This window comes from Spermophilus citellus (genome assembly GCF_964194105.1).
Source record: "Spermophilus citellus genome assembly, chromosome: 6".
NCBI lineage: Eukaryota > Metazoa > Chordata > Mammalia > Rodentia > Sciuridae > Spermophilus > Spermophilus citellus.
The window spans coordinates 164,755,160-164,772,897 of record NC_138187.1 but is presented as its reverse complement, the minus strand read 5'-3'; the positions used below and the strand labels follow the sequence as shown (position 1 = coordinate 164,772,897).

General features: G+C 59.4%; 1 protein-coding gene across 1 annotated transcript; it reads left to right on the top strand.

Moving 5' to 3' along the window:
• Positions 1-482: 482 nt before the first annotated feature.
• On the top strand, positions 483-15,761 carry LRRC52 (leucine rich repeat containing 52). Its single transcript, XM_081299525.1, has 2 exons — positions 483-1,284; positions 15,338-15,761. The coding sequence occupies exons 1-2, from the start codon at positions 663-665 to the stop codon at positions 15,661-15,663; spliced, it is 948 nt and encodes a 315-aa protein (XP_081155651.1). The 5' UTR covers positions 483-662; the 3' UTR covers positions 15,664-15,761.
• The last annotated feature ends 1,977 nt before the right edge of the window (positions 15,762-17,738 follow it).

Sequence of the window (17,738 nt, the reverse complement as noted above, 5' to 3'; positions counted from 1 at the left end):
CCCAAGGAAAGACGGACTCCGAGCTGACCGTGATGTCGTCGCTGCCTGGCTGGGGGGAGGTCCCCACAGTCCCCATGCCTGCATGGCGGGGTCCGGCCTGGGTGGACCCTCCCTGTCCCTGCGTGAGGAGCTGGCAGGGACGCAGCACACGCTGACCTTCACACACGCACACACTGAACCCGTCGTGTCCCCGCCCTGCATGCTGCAGAAGCCACCGAGCCCCACTCCCCCAGGCCAGCAGCTTACCGAGGACACACACAGACCCACGGTGCCCAGAGGAGGTGCGCCTCTCCCTCAGCCGGGCAGTCCCCCGGGGCTGCTGACATCACAAAGGTGTCAACTGGCAACCTCACTGTCATGTGGCTCTCCCCTGGCTCCCCTTCACTTGCAAACGCAGGGAAAGGGTGAGACCTTTCAGAGCCGCCAAGTGGGCCAGCTTCCAGCAGCAGGCTGGGGCCGAGAGCCGCCGCGCTGGGCGGCAGGGCACCGGGCCTCGCATTTCAACTTCTGCTCAGCTCTCCTGTAATGGAAAATTGCTTTGCACAAAGCTAGAGTGTTACAGTTCTTTCCAGCATCCCTCCCCCACCCGCCCGGGGCAGCCTTCAGATCAGAGGACAGAGGGAGCCCAGGAAGTGGAACAAGGGCAGTCCTGGCTTCTTACTATGTCCCTGGCTTCGGGCGCGGGCCCCAGGTGGTTGCTCTTTTCCTTCGGAATGGGGCTGGTATCGGGGTCAAAGTGTCCAAATAACTGTCAGTGTCAAGCCCAGGAAGTGATCTGCACGGGCAGGCAGTTAACAGAATACCCCCTCAACATCCCCCTGGACACCCGGAGGCTGTACTTGAACAACAACAAGCTCGCTGACCTGCCAGCCATGCCCCTGGGACTCCTCAGCGACCTGGTCTACTTGGACTGCCAGAACAACCGGATCCGAGAGGTGATGGACTACACCTTCATCGGGGTCTTCAAGCTCATCTACCTTGACCTCAGCTCCAACAACCTGACCTCCATCTCCCCGTTCAGCTTCTCCGTGCTCAGCAACCTGGTGCAGCTGAGCATCGCCAACAACCCCCGTCTGCTGTCCCTCCACAAGTACACCTTCGCCAACACCAGCTCCCTGAGGCACCTGGACCTCAGGAACACCGGCCTGCAGACCTTGGACTACGAGGCCTTCCGCCACCTCGCAGTGCTGCAGACCCTGCACCTGAGCGGAAACCCCTGGAAGTGCAACTGCTCCTTCCTGGACTTCGCCATCTACCTCATAGTGTCCCATCTGGACCACCCAGGTGAGTGCTCGCGGGCGTGGGGGAGAAGTGAGGAGGAGCAGCGGCTGGTCTCAGGAAGACGGTCAGGGTGGCGAGTGCCGGACCTAGGGGCTGAGGCTCAGTGGGCAAGCTCTGGCAGGAGCCCAAGGAGCTGAGCTCTGGTCAACTTGCTCTCACTAGTTGGCTGCCCTGGGAAAAGTTCCCACCCCTCTGAGCCTCGGGCTCCTGATTCATAGAGGGGGTACGTGGCGTCCCCTAATATGCAGGGCTGTATCCTGGTGTGTGTGGAAAGTACCACAGGGACGCTGCGCCCTTGGTGGACAGTGCTAGTCTGCGTCCCTCCAGGCTCTGTCGGTCAGCTCCGTCATCATGGGCCACGGAGAGCCCAGTGGTGCAGGATGCGTAGAAGGAAAGTTCAGTGAGGAAGGAGGGGAGGCCTGGGGGAGGGAGGACGGAGTGGGCAGAAGAACCTCCTTCCGAGGGCTGCTGTCCTTCTTCCCGCTGTCCTCAAAGGCAGCAGCGAGGAAGCAGCCCTGTGCAGATCCATGGGGACGGGTCACAGTGCTCGCTCTCCAGCAGGGAGATCCCAGGCTCCAGGGGACCCTCAGGTCCTAGTGGGAGGTCTCCAAGCGGGCCGTGACCACTCTGCCCTTGCCATGGCCCCTGTGGCTGCCCAGGGCCTCGTGCCCTCTCCTTGGGGGCTTCACTCTCCTGTCCTTATCCTCCACCGTCCTCTCCACCAATAGCACGACAGTCCAGCGAAGTCAGAGCTCCCGAGAAGTGAGAGATAACTACCCACAGGAAGCCTGGAGCCACCTGTAGGAAGTCCCCCCCCCCCACTGTGGCCATGTGTTAGGAATGTCCCTAGCCAAGATGGCAGGCTTCAGAGGACGGGCAGAGGGAGCCTAGGGGGAGGGCAAGTATACCTGGCCCTCCTGCCCTCCAGGACATGTCACCAGATCTGCCGGCCAGGGCCTGGAGTAGCGGAGCAAGTGGGGACTCGGAGGTGAGCGTGTGGTGCCCAGGTGCCTGGCCCTGCTCCGGACACTCCAGCTTGAGCTGTAGAGTTCACCAGGAGACTCTTCAGACCACTTTCTGAACGGTCAGCCGTTGCCCTGGGCAGGCTGCCTGGCTTCTGTTCACCACCTCCTCCAAGAGCCAGAGACGGTCTCCTACTTCTGCCTACTGCTGTCTATGATGGTTTCTAGAAAGGGTTAGCGTCAGCCTCCTCCCACAGTCCTGGTAGTTCCTAAAGGGCCCCTGTGGGGAGCCACCTTTCAGCCACGTGAGGACTCCTCTCCCGCCCTCCCCACCATACACACGGGTCTCCAGGGGCCTTCTGCCCTAGCTGGACAGAGCAGAGCGGCTGGCCCCTGCCCCTCCCAAGCCTGCCGCTTTGGTCCGCGCACTTCCCTCTCAGACTGCGTGGTAGGCTGAGCCTTGGGACGTTGGGGTCGGCTACTCTGGCTACTCGACTGGGATTTGGTCCATGGCTGAGCAGGTGATAGACCAGGTCTGTCTCCTGATGTTTGCAAGGGAACCAGAAGGGATGCCCATCTCACCAAGCTCACAAGGCCACAGGAATAAGGAGTGTGTCTCTCGGGGTCAACAAACCCTCCGTCCCCTGGCCAGTGGGACCTGCACAGGCACCGGCAGCTGCTGCCGCTGGGTGGCCTGCAGGACCCCCCCAGCCCACTTCATGAAGAAGCACAGCCTCGTGGTCCCAGGCCCCGTGGCCCCAGGCCCCGTGGCTCCCATGCACCATTTTCAAGTCTGTAAGACATGGAGCCCTAGAGATAAACCCGAGAATAATTTACACGCTACACAGCTTTGCTGCTGGGACAGTTTTCTCACACACCACGTCACATTTCCTTTGAGTGTCACACTGACCCCTAAACTTTGTGCCCTCAGCCTTGGATGAGAAAGTAGACCAGCCCCCGATCACAGCCAGTAAGTGGCCATAAAGTGACTTGAGATTTCCGATTCAGTTCTTATTAGAGGCCATGCCCTACCACTGTGACAACATGCTGGAGATGATCTTCTGTAAAACAGGGAAGGTTTCTCTGGGTCACAGTTTTGGAGGGGCCAGTTCAGTCAGTTGGCCTGCTCTGGGCCTGGGGAGGTGGCACGGCACAGTGGGAGCATGTGGCCCAGGGAGCCTCACCTGAGGGCAGCCCAGGACCAAGGGAAAGGAGAGAGCCGGCGCCCCCACTCCCCTCCAAGGACAGCCCCAGGACCCTTTCCTGCCCCCAAGGCCCAGCTCCTACAGGTCCACCACCTCCCAAAAGCCCCAGGGGCTGGAGATGGAGCCTTTAACTCATGGCCTTGGGGACATCGGAGCCAACACAGCAGGGTCTCTCTGTGGAACTAGGCCAGCTGTGAAACCCACAGTCACCTCTTTCCATCAGTTGGTCCCGCAGTGACTGTGAGTCACGGTGCGGGCCGCAGCAGGCAGCGCAGGCTCGGCAGCCCAAACACCACGTCCTCTCCTCCACAGAGGCCCACACACCCAAGACAGCCTCGCTGGGGAAGACCAGCCACACGGACTGGCGGGCCTGCCACCCACCCGCAGGCCTCAGGGCTCAGTCTCGTGGGCCGCGTGCAGGCTGGCCCCCCCTCCCCCACATCCAATCCCACACACACGTGAACACACCAGCACACGGCATGGACTCACACCAAGTGCAAAGTCATGCCCCGTGTATGCACGCGTGCAAACCATACACATGACATACAATGTGAGGTACAGGTACACACACACTCACACACGTGCACAGACTGGAACACACAGCCAGATGTCCCCGGGGCCTCTCCGCCCCCCCCCCCCCCAGCCAGACCTTCACACACGGGAGATCTCATTCCCTTCAACCTCATGGTGCGGCTCCTGGGGAGTATCCACTCGGGCGCATCCTTGGTGACTCTGACCCTGGTGGTCTGAACGTCGCTTTCACACTGGCTCTCAAAGTGGTGACCTCTGCCTGGCTCTACAACAGAGCCGACCCCTCTCCCGGTACCCACGTTTCAGGATATAGGAAGAACCGTTATCAAATGCGCTGAGCAACCTGGCTGTTTACACAGCGAAAGCCAACTTAAGACGCGGGAGCTACTGCTCTGCAGCACGGGGAGCGCTAACCTGCGAGCGGCCTTGGGGGCAGCATAGTGGCCTGCCGTGTGCGCAGCCCTGGCAGAGCAAGGCAGGGAGAGCGAGCGGCTCCATGCCACCTGTTCCTCTGCTCACTGCCTACTGTGCTCCAAACATGTGCTCAGAGGTGTCACGAGCCAGAGTCCTGGGGCTGTGCAGGAGAGTCATAGAACTCCAGGTCACCACACGCATGTCCCAAGTTCCAGTCAGGCACAGCAGAGCGAAACAGAGCAAAAATGACCTGACTGTGCCTAGACACGCACCTGGGCCAGCCTCCGCTACAGCTGTGGAGGACGGCCATGCACGGGCAGCCGAGCCCAGGGCAGGACTCTGGTCCTGCAGGGAAAGACGTGGGTTAGAACTCTGGCCCTGCTGCTCACGACCTGAGAGGTCTCGGAGGAGTCACTCGACCTCTCTGAACTTCAGTGTCCTCATCTTTAAGACAGAGATAATAATAGAACCAACCCACCTAGGGCTGTCACAGTGAGAAATGAGTGTTCATGAGCCCCCGTCAGCTGTAGCCTGGCACAGCAGCAGCTCGTGCACAAACAGTGGTGGGACAAGGAGGTGCAGGGGACGAGGGAGCCAAGCAGCCGAGTGGCCCCTGGTCAAGGCTCAGCAAGCTAGGGACCGAGGACAGCGCGCTCTCCCAGGAGGCAGGACCACGTGCGGAAGGGGAGCAGCGGGAAATGTGGCACAGGAATCGTGGGGAGAGTTGGGGGTTAGATAATCACGAACACAGGGGTCCAGACCCAGTCAGCGCTGAGACTCGGGGCTGGACAGCCAGCAGGTGCTCCTGACTCCCCCGGTCTGAGCTCAGAGCTCACCTATGAAAGTCCCTAATCGTTAATGAACAAATAAGAAAACTTGTAAAGAACGTCCCACTTGCAGAGGCAGGTAGAGATGCCAGGCGGCCCTGGGAGATGGGGCAAGACGCCTTCCCGCTGTGGGGGCACTGTGACGTGACCTTGAGGGACAGAAGTCTCATGATTTAAGAATACTGAGAAAACCTCCCGACGCTGCCTGCCCCTGAGCTGAAATCACCCATCGGAGGTCCCCCTCTGAGCCCCAGAATGTGTCAAGGTTTTAAAGAGCACCCTGCAGAACCTCGGGGAGCCCTGGGAGACCCACAGAAGCCCCCTGGCCTTGATCAGCCCTGCCTCAGGGGGAGAAGCCCGCTCTCGGGACACCCGACCAGCGGAGGGTGACAGAGGCCTTGGAAGGAAAGGGAGAGGGTGGAGAAGACGGGGGCAACAACATGCCCCGTTCCATGTTGGCCCAGGGCGCCCCCTGCAGAGGGGTGAGAGAAAGTGAATGTTTGGTCCCCCTGTTCCAGCAAGAGGGTAGGGTACGCTGACACTTGCCCAAATCGGGCAGAGATATGGTGCTGTCGTTGAGGGTCTGAGTCAAAAGAGACCCCCAGTGTGCCCTCACCAGATGTGCCGAGAAGAGCCCGTCCCCAGGAGCCACATCCTCACTGTCACCAGCCGGGGCGGGGCAGAGCTCCCTGGGCCAAGCAGCACAGGGTTAAAACACACCCACACATCCATTTCCTTTTTAGCCCAGGTCAGCAAGTAGGGGAACAGATTCCTGGCCCCAGCTGTGATTTTCCAGTCCCTGATGCCGTCTGAAGGTGAGCGAGGCAATGAGTGTTCTCTAGCAGGACAGGGTCGGGTGCTTCTCAGCAGGCTCTTAAAAGCATCGGCGACTCTGAGCTCCTGGACTTCAGTGATCTGGCCTCCCACATCTGTGTCCCTCCATCCCCGAAGTCTGTCCAGCAGATGTTTCTGCACTAGTAGGAACCACTTACATATGTGGCCTCCCAAGCAGTAGCCACCGGCCACATGTGACTCTGGTGCTCTTGAAATTGACCTAGTACAACTGGGGGCATTTGTAATTCCACTTCATTTCAATTCCTGTAAATGCCACTCAAGGCGGTAGCTACCACGGTGGTCAGAGAAGCCCCTGCCATGGGGTGCCAAAGGTAAGTGGCTGGAGTGTAGCCCCACGTGGACAAGTCCTGACATACTCCATGTCTCTCCAGGGTCATGATGCTCCTTATTTCCTGAGGCGTCCCAGCCTATTCAGTGTGAGATGGTTTTGTAGCTCACCCTGTGTCCAGCATTGTCATATGACGCTGGGGAGGTCTGATCCCAGAGAAAGGCATGATCCTGTCTTCCTGTAGAACATACAGGGCTCCAAGAGATGTGACATTGGGGTGACAGCCAGGAAGCCCTGCCCTAGTCTCAGCAAAGCCATGGTGTGATTTGGGGAAAGTTATGTCCTGGTCAAGTCTCACTGTTCTTTAGAGTAAGGGAGCAGGATCCGATGTCTCTGAGTCTCCTTGTGCTGGTAGGTTAAGGACTTAGATATACAGGGAAGACACACGTGATGTAAGAGGAGAGCAGCAGTCAGCAGACAGGGTCCCAGAGAGTGTGCCGAGCTGGCGCCCAGGTGGAGGTCTCCTGGAAGAGGCTTTGGCTGCAGAGTTAGGAAGGGCACTTGGGAAGGAGAGGCCTCGGAGGCCTGCACTCTCCTCCTCCCGCCGTGAGCACCCTGGGGAGGTGGAACCCAGCCCCGTGGAGGGTCTCTGTGCCCCCGCCTGCTCCACTGCTCAGACATCGGTCCTCAACCTCCAGCGAACACGAGGACCCTGGCTCATCGCCTGTGGTTGGGATTCGGTGAGCGGCCAGTGCAAGTGCCCTTAGACCAGCTTCCAGAAACCCTGGGCCGTGTCCTGTGCTCCCCAGCTCAGGAGCAGCTCCCACTGCTGAGCAAATTGATTCTCACTGAGATGCTAATGGACGATCATGTTCTGAAACGTCTGCTCCGACAGTCACGGTTTGACCGGGAACAACAGCCAACGGTGACAATGCAGAAGCGTCAGGCTACCAGGGGTCAAGAGGGGCAGTGTGAGGACGGAGGGTCCCTCTGTGTCACTCCCTCTGTGTCACTCGTAAATCACAGTCCTGAGGCAGCCCTGTGGCGGGGCCCAAACAGCAAGGAGGGGCCTGGGCCCAGTGCCACAGAGGCAGGCGGGGGACAGAGCCACGCAGGGACATCTGCAGGGAGCAGATGGGCTGGGTCATGTGCTGCTGCGGGTCCAAGTCCTCTCAAGGGCATTTTGAGCAGGGAACATCCTAGTTTCACTCCAAGGCTACCACTTCCCATGCTCCAGACTGCTGTCATAGGACAATGGCCCCGTTTCAACCCACCAGGTACAAAGTCACCCACAACTGCCAAAACGCAGATTCCCAGAATGAATTCAGGTCCTCGCACGATTCCACCCATACTGCCAGCGTCTCCTCCATCAGGAAATTGAGATGCAGGCCAGAGGCCAACACACAGAGAACCACGGGCAGAAGCCGCTGCAGGCTGCCCGGGGCTCCGCCACCTGGCTCCTGTGCCCTCCCACCAACTCCCTGGCCCGGTGGCCCCTGCAAAAGGCCGGAGGGCAGCCTCCTGGGAGAGCCAGGAGCCCAGACATCCCAAACCCAGGAGGGGCGGGAGGGGCAGGGTGTGTGTTCAGGAGGGTCCCCGGCAGGCTGACACACTCCCAGGCAGGTCCCCGTGTGGCGGGGTCTGAGTTCCTCCAGCTCAGATTCCTCAGACCTACACACGGCCCCGGGGCGCCCAGCACTGCTGGGCCTGGGGAAAGCAGCAGAGTAAGGCTGAGGAGGAGCCAGCCTCACCCTCTGCCCCTCGAGGAGGAGGGCTCCGGCCTGGCGGACCTGGCAGAGAGTGGATGCCATGTAAGGGGAGCGGGTCGGCCTGGCCGGGTGTTGAGCGACTTCCTGGGTCACCTGCTCCGGGGTCTGGCAGGTCCAGCACTAGTGCCAGGAGGGGACTTCTGCAGGCCTCAGGTAGGAGTGGGAGGCCTCGACAGGTCCCAAGGAAGCTGTGCCAGGGGGTCCCTGTCCTCCCTGACTTAGGCACAAGCCCACGTCACCAAGAAGTCTGCATCACTTTCTCGGATGGACTCGAAGCTCTAGGAGAGCCTAGAGCCACCTCACTAACCCCTCGCAGGCACACTCCAACAGCCCGAGGACTGGTGGCACCCCCTAAGAACCCAGGCTCGAGCACACAGACCTCTGGGGACATGGGCCACTCTTGAGGCAGGGACAGTGAGGAGGTGGGGGAAGCTGAGCCCCACTGTGAGCTGTGGAGAGGGAGGGTCCTGCGGGTCAGCAACCATCCACACGTTCTGACCTGAAATGCAGAGTCGAGGACAGACGCAATGCGGTTCTCAGCTGGGGTCACCATCCGCAGGGAGTCCGGGGGAGGGGAGGGACCTCACAGTGACCACCTAGGCCACAGCACTTACCCGGTGCTGGCCAGGCACAGTGCCTTTGGTCGCCTCCAATTCATCCAATTAAAACTGCTAAGACGGGACTCGAGGCCCGTGGGACAAGCCCTTGTCATTTCCAGTGTGTCTTCTAACAGCCAAGAGGCTCTGGCCCGGGCATCTGGCAGGGCGGGGTCTGGGCATCATCACCCAGTGGGTATCAGTGTGGCCAAAGGCCCAGCCTGGCTCCCGAGTGCACTCATGGCTGACCGGTCACTGAGCCAGGAAGACGCTGACTGGGAGCAGGCGGGGGTCCAGGCGATGAGCGGGAAGGGAGGGCCCTCTGTGAAGGCGGGACTTTCATGTGTGATTCCAGCTGAAGGTGGGAGGCAGGCAAGGGGGGAGGGGACGCCCTGTTCTGCCTGGCCCTGGGGAGGGGACGCCCTGTTCTGCCTGGCCCCGGGGAGGGTGGCACTGCCGGGCAGCGAGGGTTCTGTGTGGCTTTTCAGAGCCTGTGGCTGGTCGTGGAGCATGTCCAGCTCTAAGCCACACTGACTGGCCGCTTGAGGTCTCTCTAGCTTCCAAGTTCCAGCCTGCCGCCGTGGCTCGCCTCACACCACCACACCTGCTCTCGAGGTGGCAGCAGAAGTGCCCTGGGTAGGACGAAGTCATCTCAAGGCTTCACACTGTGACCTTCTCTCCTGCTGAGATTCTAATACACCAGAAGGGGTCACAAGGAAAGGAGGACCCCCTGAACCTGCATGCCACAGGCCGGGCCCGGAGCCTAAATACCTGCGAGCAGGGAGCATCGGGGGAGCCTGGCCTCCAGGTCTCCTCTACGTGCCACGGACCACGAATCGTGTCCAACCTTCGAGACTTGGCGCTGCCCATCCAAAGGGGAATCCTGGGCCCCAGGCAAAGCTGGGTTTGTCCAGGTCCCGGCGACTTGGGCTTCTGCAAATACAGCTCTGCCTGGTAGGTTCCAAGACACCGGGGGTCTAGACAGCGCAGCGGTGTCGTGTCGAGGGCCAGTCGTGGATACTCCAGGCTCGTGGGTGTCGGCTTCAACCACTGGATTCTGTCACTGGCACAAAAGCAGCATTAAGAAGCCCACAAGAATGGCAGTGACGGTGCCCAGCAGAACTCCACAACGGAAGCAGGTGGCCCCTGGCTGCCCACGGGCGGGAGCTGAACCCTGGCGTTCACCAGCGTGGGACGATGGCCAGGGGTGAGGAGGGGCAGCTCCAGGTGGGCAGAGGTAGCGGCCCATCTGGACCAGAGGCGCCCGGAGGACCATGCACGAGGCTGGCCGGGTGGCCGGGTGTTGTTGGAGATAGGCTGCCAGCATAGGCCCCCCGCTGGGGAGCCCCTCCTCTGGAACACCCCAGAATAAACAACGCCTCCAAATTTCAGCTGGGACTCTGCCCTGACCAAAGACACGGAGGTTAAGCTGAAGGAGCTCTGACCATTGGACAGACATCCCTGGAGCACTGGCTGTGCACCAGGCCCTGGGACCAAAGGTGGCTGAAACGTCCTCTGCTGGCTAACAGCTCCGTGCAGTCATGGTGGGTAAGGACCCCTCTGCACCAGTGTGACAGTGGCTCTTCCACCCACACTTGCTCCTCCCCCACATCACAGAGGACAGAGGAGGTGTCCTTCCCATTTGGTCCTGGAGACCACCCACTCCCCCTGCTAGGAACTTCACACCCCTGGCTCACTGCGTCCTCCTCAGACTGCCATGACGCGGGTGGTGACTGGCGTTCGCCTGGTGTGGACTAACCCAAGGTGGTGGGAGGGGGGATGACCCACCTGGTCCCTTTCCTCCAGCTGAGCAGCATGTCAGCGGCAGGAGCCAAGGCTGGTGACGACAACTACGTTCAACGCCCCGAGCTCCGTCTCTGTTAGACACACACAGGACACACACAGGACACCACAGGGGGCAGAAGAGACAGAAGTGCACATCCTCAGAGCTCACGGCAAGAAGGCAGGTGAAGAGGCGGCAACCCCGTTCCTTTGATTGATCGGAGTAAGAAGGGGAGGAGCCTGCACCTCTGCTGGGCCTCCTGAGTGAGGCACCGGTCTCCTCTGGGTTCAGGGGGAAGCTGACAAAGGCTTAGCCAATAGAAAGTGGGGTCTGGAGAGGTCACCGCAGGTGAAAATCAGGGAGGCCTTCCCGTGGCATGCTCTCACTGTCCAGTGCCCCGGGTCAGCCCAGAGGGTTCCTGGGCAAGTGCAGGGGCAGGGACCCCCAGGAGGGCCTGTCTGCTCCAGGCACCCAGCCCTGGGGAACCCTCAGCAGATGCCTGCCCAGAACTGGGGTCCCTTCTGCAGGCCACGGAAAGCAGCAGCTCCTTCTCCACCTGGGGCTCCAGGCTGCACTCTGGAGGAGAGCCCCTGACTAGGCTGGTGGTGCGCCACAGAGACTTGTTCCTCCTGGCACCTTATCTCAGGAGCACGTGTTTTCTGCCTGTGAGCACCAGGCTGTGTGCAGAAATAAACAAAGCATCAGTCTGTGATTCCTTAGTAATATTCGCAAGAAGTTAGACATTGTAACATCTGTAATTGTGCCTGGAAACATTAACTGGGCAGATGCCCTGGACCTGCTGGAGAGAGGCTGCAGGAACAGAGCTCGCAGGGCCTGCGTGCAGGTCTCGTGTGAATGAAGCTCCTGGTGTTGTACAGTGCACTGTGTGCACAACAGTGCCTGGTGACCCTCTGTGACAGACAGGGAAGTCAAGAGTGTCAGAGAGGGAAGGGCTGGTCATAGTTCATTCATTCCACAGCGTGGGAATATTTAAACCTAGATGTGGGTGGTCCACAGTTCAACCTAGAGCTGAACATTTCATGATAACTAGCAATATCCAGGGCTCCAGGATCAGTAGAAGGGTGTTTGATCTCCAAAGCCGTCATCGGGATAGAAAAAGAATGTACGGCTAACAAGCTAAAGAAAAGGAAATGAAATCATAAACAAGAAGCCAAGAAGGGGAAGGGAGGGCAGGAAAACAAACCTGAGGAACGCGAGGCCAACCCAAGCACATCAGCAAAGTCACATTGAGGGTCAGAGTTTGCATCCTAAACAAAGCCCAGCTTCATGCTGCTTAAAATACGAGCTGAAGGCAGGACGTCGACAGAGTGAAGGGTGCAGAGGGTGCACAAGGCAGGTGCTGAGCAGCCTCCGTGCGGCCACACCAAGGTCCAATGCAGAACCCTCGATGGCAAGAAGCGTCACGGGAGAGGAGGGCGCTGCTCGGTGCTTGAAGGAAACCCCCAAGGAGACAGAAGCCCCAGTTCCCTGTGTCTCTGATGATATCGCTTCCAAATGTGCAAAGCTAAGAGGACAGAGTGTCCAGAAGAGACAGACGCACACACACTCATGGGACAACAGACGTCTGACAGGCACGGTGACCAAGAGACCGGAGACGTTCACAGGTGAAAGCCACAGATACAGGAGTTCTGTGCCCCGCACAGACACACAGACCCACGCACCCCACAGAGGCAGACCTGTGTTCAGAGCATAAGGAAAATCCACTAAAAGTGGCCTATGCTCACCCACAAAGCAAATTCCCACGAAATTTCAAAGGATCAAACAGAATTTAACTAGAATCCATTACTAGCAAATCCCCAAATATTTACAAATTAAGAACTTAGGCAACGCATGAGAGCTCTTATTAACAGGAACAAGAGCGTCCACGCGGTCCACGCCTTCAAGAGCTCAAGGTCTGTGGGAGAAAGACGCACGTGTGGAGAGCCATTGTGCTGGGTGGACAGGGCTGAGCGCGGACTGGGAAGCTAGGAGGCCTTGTGCATGCTGGGCAGGGGGACAGCTCAGGTCCTCGGAGCTGAGGATAGTGGCAGGAAAGACCTCGGAGGAGGAGACACGCTGAGGCTAAGCCTTGAGGAGTGGAGGAGCGTGTTGAGGCAGAGTCTGGAGAAAGCGGCTGGAGCAGAGGGCGGTGGGAGGAGGCCGTAGCAGGCGAGCTCACGAGGACGGAGCGATGGACGCACAGCCTGGGCAGAATGCAAAAGGGACAAGGGGCAGCTGAGGGCCCCACTGAAAGGCCAGGTGGTCTGGATGTCACTTTGAGCCCCACGGAGAGTCAGAGGAGGGTTGGAGCCAGGGTAAGCCCGGGGGAAAGCGAACTGGCAGGAGCATGGGGAACAGACCACGAGGCGGGAGAGAGCCCACACCCTGGCAGCAGGAAAACCCAGGCCTCCCTCCGGACAGAGCCACCCACACCCCCCTTAGCAGCAGCCTAACAATGCATTAAGTCAACGCCTGATCGCGCCCTTCAAAGTTAATGCTCCAAAATGGGAAATGTGTGTTGAATGTTTAGTCTCATCTCCGCCACCCAAGCCCCAATTTAAAAGCCAAATCTTTTTAAAATAGAATGAGACAAACCCCTTAGACACAGCTCAGACCCTCAGAGTCCCACGTTTTTCTTTTGCAAATACACCTTTTCTTGCATATCCTGTGTCTCTGGCAGTGTGGGCCCCTGACCTGAGCCTCTCTTGAAGGAATCCCAAGCAGTTCCCAAAGCTTCTGGCCCCTTCCCAAGCCTCCTGGGTAGAGCCCACCAGCCCTGGAGCCAGGTGGCTGGAAAGGGACCTGGGGCATGACTATGTCCCTTCCCCTCATGTCCCTTGCCCCTTCCCTCCCCTCAGATGCTCTCCCTGCTGGTCCATGCTCCTCCAGAGAGCACCCTCCCCTCCCCTCCCTCCCCTCCCCCCTCCCCTCCCCTTCCCTCCCCTCCCCTGCCCTCCCCTCCCCTCCCCTCCTCCCCTCCTCCCCTCCCCCCCTCCCCTCCCTCCCCTCCCCTCCCTCCCCTCCCCTCCCCTCCCCTCCCCTCCTCCCCTCCTCCCCTCCTCCCCTCCTCCCCTCCCCTCTCCTCTCCTCTGGGGTTGTGGCAAAGAGGGAGCATGTTGGGCTGTCCCGGGCTGGCTTCCCTCCACAGTGAGGCCCAACAACGTGGCTGGCCTCCCATGGTCATCCTGGGGGACGTCACTGAGGTACTGGCAGAGTCGAGGTCCCAGTGGAGCAGACCTGCTCTCTCCCCTCGCCCAAACCACTGCCCTCCCCAGACCACTCCTGTCCCCTCACATTTCTCTGATTCTCCCCTTCTGGCTCCCGCTGGGGTGTCCCCAAGTGGACCTGTTTCCCTCACTTCCTGGGTCACCAGGCACATCCATGCTCCCACAGGGCCAGCCCCTGCCCCAGCGTTTGGAGGCAGCTCCCCACTGCGGTGTCTTCTGATCCAAGCTCCCACTAAGCAGAGCAGCTTAGTGGGTTCTCGTCTTAGCCTCCTGCCTGTGTCCAGGGCTCTCTGGAGGCGGGTGAAACCTCCTGAGTCTCTATTTCTTTATTTGCAAAACAAGGGTGATTTGTGCCTCGAGGCTTCTAGAAGAATTCATGGGGGCTGGGCTGGGGCTCAGAGGCAGAGCTCGCCTAGCATGCACCAGGCCCTGGCTCCATCCTCAGCACCACATAAAATAAATAAAATAAAGATATTGTGTCCACCTATAACTAAAAAAATAAATCTTAAAAAAAAGAATTAAGTGAGATGACATTTGTAAATCACTCGGCAAGTGGTGAAGTTTAGGATATATTAGCTGCTATTATGATTTTGACTGTGGTTATCTCAGCCCGGGCCCAAACATGCACAGTTGAGCACCCACATAAGCACAGTTGGCATCAGCAGGGTGGACTGAGTGGGCTAGAAAGGCGCAGGGCTGGGACAGCGCTCCGGGGACTCTGCACAGAGCCTGCCTCTCCCTGCCTGTCAGTCCCGCACACTTTGCTCAGGTAGTATCCGTCTTTGCCTGGCAAGACAAGAAGTGGGATCCAGAGACATAGTCAAGAAGCCTTCAAAGTTTGCAGAACTAGCAGGTGACAGAGTCCAGACTGGAGCCCTGGGGTATCCAGCCCCAGAACCCCTTCTCCTTTCGCCACCTAGTGAGGTCTGCATGCTGGATGTGGGGAGGAGTACCAGGGAGGTGAGTGCACTGCTGGAAAGGACTGGAGACTCCTGCCGGGCCTGTGGGCGGCCAGCAAGTGTGAACACCACGGAGGGGGGGAGCTGCCTCTGCTGGGACCCTGTCTCCTGAGCCCCCCGACTTCCCCTGGGGAGACGCACTGAGACATTTCCAGGAATCTCGCCCCTCCTGGAGCTGAGGCAGTGGTTTGTGTTGCTCTTAGGTGGTGCTGACAGCCTCTGCTGGGCTCAGGCACAAGTCAAGAGAGGGACAGGTGACCTGGGGAAAGGAGGGGCAGGAAGAGAGACAGGGAGGAGAGGGAGACGGCAAGACTCACAGGGCTGGCGAGTTCCAGGTCCATGACAGCTGGTGCACTCATGGTCCCCGTCTGGCCCTGGGGTCTCTCCCTCCCTGAGGACCCTCGAAAGCCCCTCTTTGTGTCCTGAGTGCACCAACCTGGAAGAAGAAGTAGTCCAGGCACAGGCTTTGCAAACTGTGATGTGCCACCAAATGCCTGAGATTGTGTTGACATGCTGATTCCCAGTCCCAGGCCTGCCAGGGGCCTGAGGCTCTGCATTCCTGAGAGGGTCCACACTAAGTAGCCAGGGCCCAGCACCCCCGGGTCCTCTCAGGAATTTCTGCTCTTTCATCTCCCCCGCACCCTGTGCTTCTCTTCACAGATGACCAAAATGCCACGTGCATGAAGCCCACGGAGCTGCGAGGGTGGCCCATCTCGCAGGTGGGGAACCCGCTGCGGTACATGTGCCTCACCCACCTGGACCGCCGGGACTACATCTTCCTGCTGCTCATCGGCTTCTGCATCTTCGCTGCAGGCACCGTGGCCGCCTGGCTCACAGGCGTGTGTGCCGTGCTCTACCAGAATGCCCGCCGAAAGTCCAGCGAGGACGAGGCGGACGACGAGGCCGGGCACAAGGTGGAGGTCGGCCGGCGCATCTTCCAAACCAGTGTCACCTCGAGCCACACGGCGTTCCCTCACCTCATCTAGCTGCCGGGACCACCTCCCGCTGTGCCCAGGCCCCCTGACCCGCTCAGCCCCCTCTCTCTGCCGTGGAGCAGCCTCAGGGACTGAAGCTTTCTAGTAAAATAAATAGTTTGCTGGTCATTCCAGAGTGGTCCCTTCCTGCGCTGCCAACCCCAGCCACCTCCCTGAGCTCAGCAGGACAGGGTGGAACGCACAGAGAAACCGGGGCACGTGCCGGGGAAGCCCCCAGTCAGCGGGCCCATGTTCAGTGAGCACCTCCACATCCCAGACCAACTTCCCAAACCAGCTTCAGCAGGGAGGGCTACAAGAAGCACAAGATCTAGGCCCCTCCCCAAAGAGCCAGCAGCTAGCAGGGTCAGGATGTCCCCAAGGCCCAGCCCCGCACTCCACCTCTCCGTCATCACAGGACCCTACAGTCGTGACACGCTTGAACAGGGAAAATCCGAGACTGGGCATGTGAGGCCACTGGCCTTTGTCACCCCGTGGTGACTGGAAGGTAGCATAGCCCCCCAGAGACCCCTTCTCTCCTGTCGCAATCTGCCTCCCTGGGAAACACTCAGAACCAGGACCCAGGGATCATCACACAAGCCGTGGACAAACACAGTGTGGGCACACAGAGGTGGCCACCACTCGTCCACCCTTACCACACCCAGCACCGTGCCCAGCTTCAGACACATCCCTCTTCGGTGGCCAAGTTCGGTGGCCACGGCTTCTCTGGTGTCCTGAGGCTCAGATGCTGGCCACCAGCTGGAACCCACACAGGAAGTGGACCAGGCTGGAGTTGGGTGGCCAGCATCTCGGGCCTCCAGGAAGCACTCCAGGGAGCAGTGTGGACTCCAGCCTGGTCCAGCTCTCAGGGCAGCTCAAAGAAGGGCAGGGACAGAAGAGGGCATGGCTGAGCCGGCCACACACCCAGAGCAGGTCTCTTTTTCTCTTACCTGATCAATTGTTCTCATATCAGGCTCAGCGTGAAGTCCCCACCCATGCTGTCCGTAACCCCCAGACCTGTCGTGTCGTCTGGTTTTGTGTGAGGTGCTGTGTTGGAACCCAGGGCCTCGTGCCCGCTGGGCCACCTGCAGGCCAGTCTGCGCTCTCTCCAGCTCCACTGTGACAGCACACCCTCAGTCAGGACCCCATCCTGTGGCGCGTGCTTCCTAGATAGGTCTTGGGCAGGAGCCAGTTCCCAGCCCTACCTGCACTTACCACTGTGTGAACCTGGTCCTCTGCCTGTGGTGGTGGCCCTGCGGGCAGAGGCCATCTGTCCCGGTCTTCTCTCTCCACACAGCGCCTAGGTGATGGCTCCTGCCAAGGAGGCTTGGTGTTTACTCTGCAGTCTGCAAGTCCCTGCTCTGTGTCCTGAGGTGAGGGGCCCCGGGACAAGCATTTGCCTCTGTGTGGCTCGCCTTCTTCATCTTTCACGGCAGCCGTTACAGGCTCAAGTCACATGGGGAAATGGTGAGGAAGATGAATATGGCTTATAACAGGAATCATTTGAACGACTGACGGCATAATTCAGACGTACAGAAAAGTGACAGGTCAGCACAGAGGGTCCCCACAGCCCTCACCCAGTTTCCCCTAATACTACCCACACTCCAGTGTTACCTTAGCCAAAACTGACAGCTTGTAGGGAATGCCACTCTCAACCAACACTGGACACTTCTAAGCACATGTGTGTGCGTGTGTCTGCACGCATGTGTGCATGCCTGTGTGTGTGTGCCTCTGTCTGCCTACGTCATGTGTGCAAGTGTCCTGTGTGCACAGGTGTGTGCATGAGTCTGTGTGTGCATGAGCTCACTGAATCCTCGTAACCCAGGAGGAAGGTACTACCATATTCCCACCAGATTACGAAATGAGGGTTAAGAGGTTAAGTGACTTGCTAAGGATTCCACAGCTGGTAAGGCCAGGAGTCACCCAGCTATGGCCAGTCACACCTCGGGGGCGCTCTCCATGGGGAGTCTGAGCACCCAGGCGCCTTGACAAACGAACCTGGAGTGTGGTTCCTCACAGCAGCCAACGCCCGAGATTGAGCCTGGACCTTCCCCAGCGGCCTCCTCCCCGAGATTGAGCCTGGACCTTCC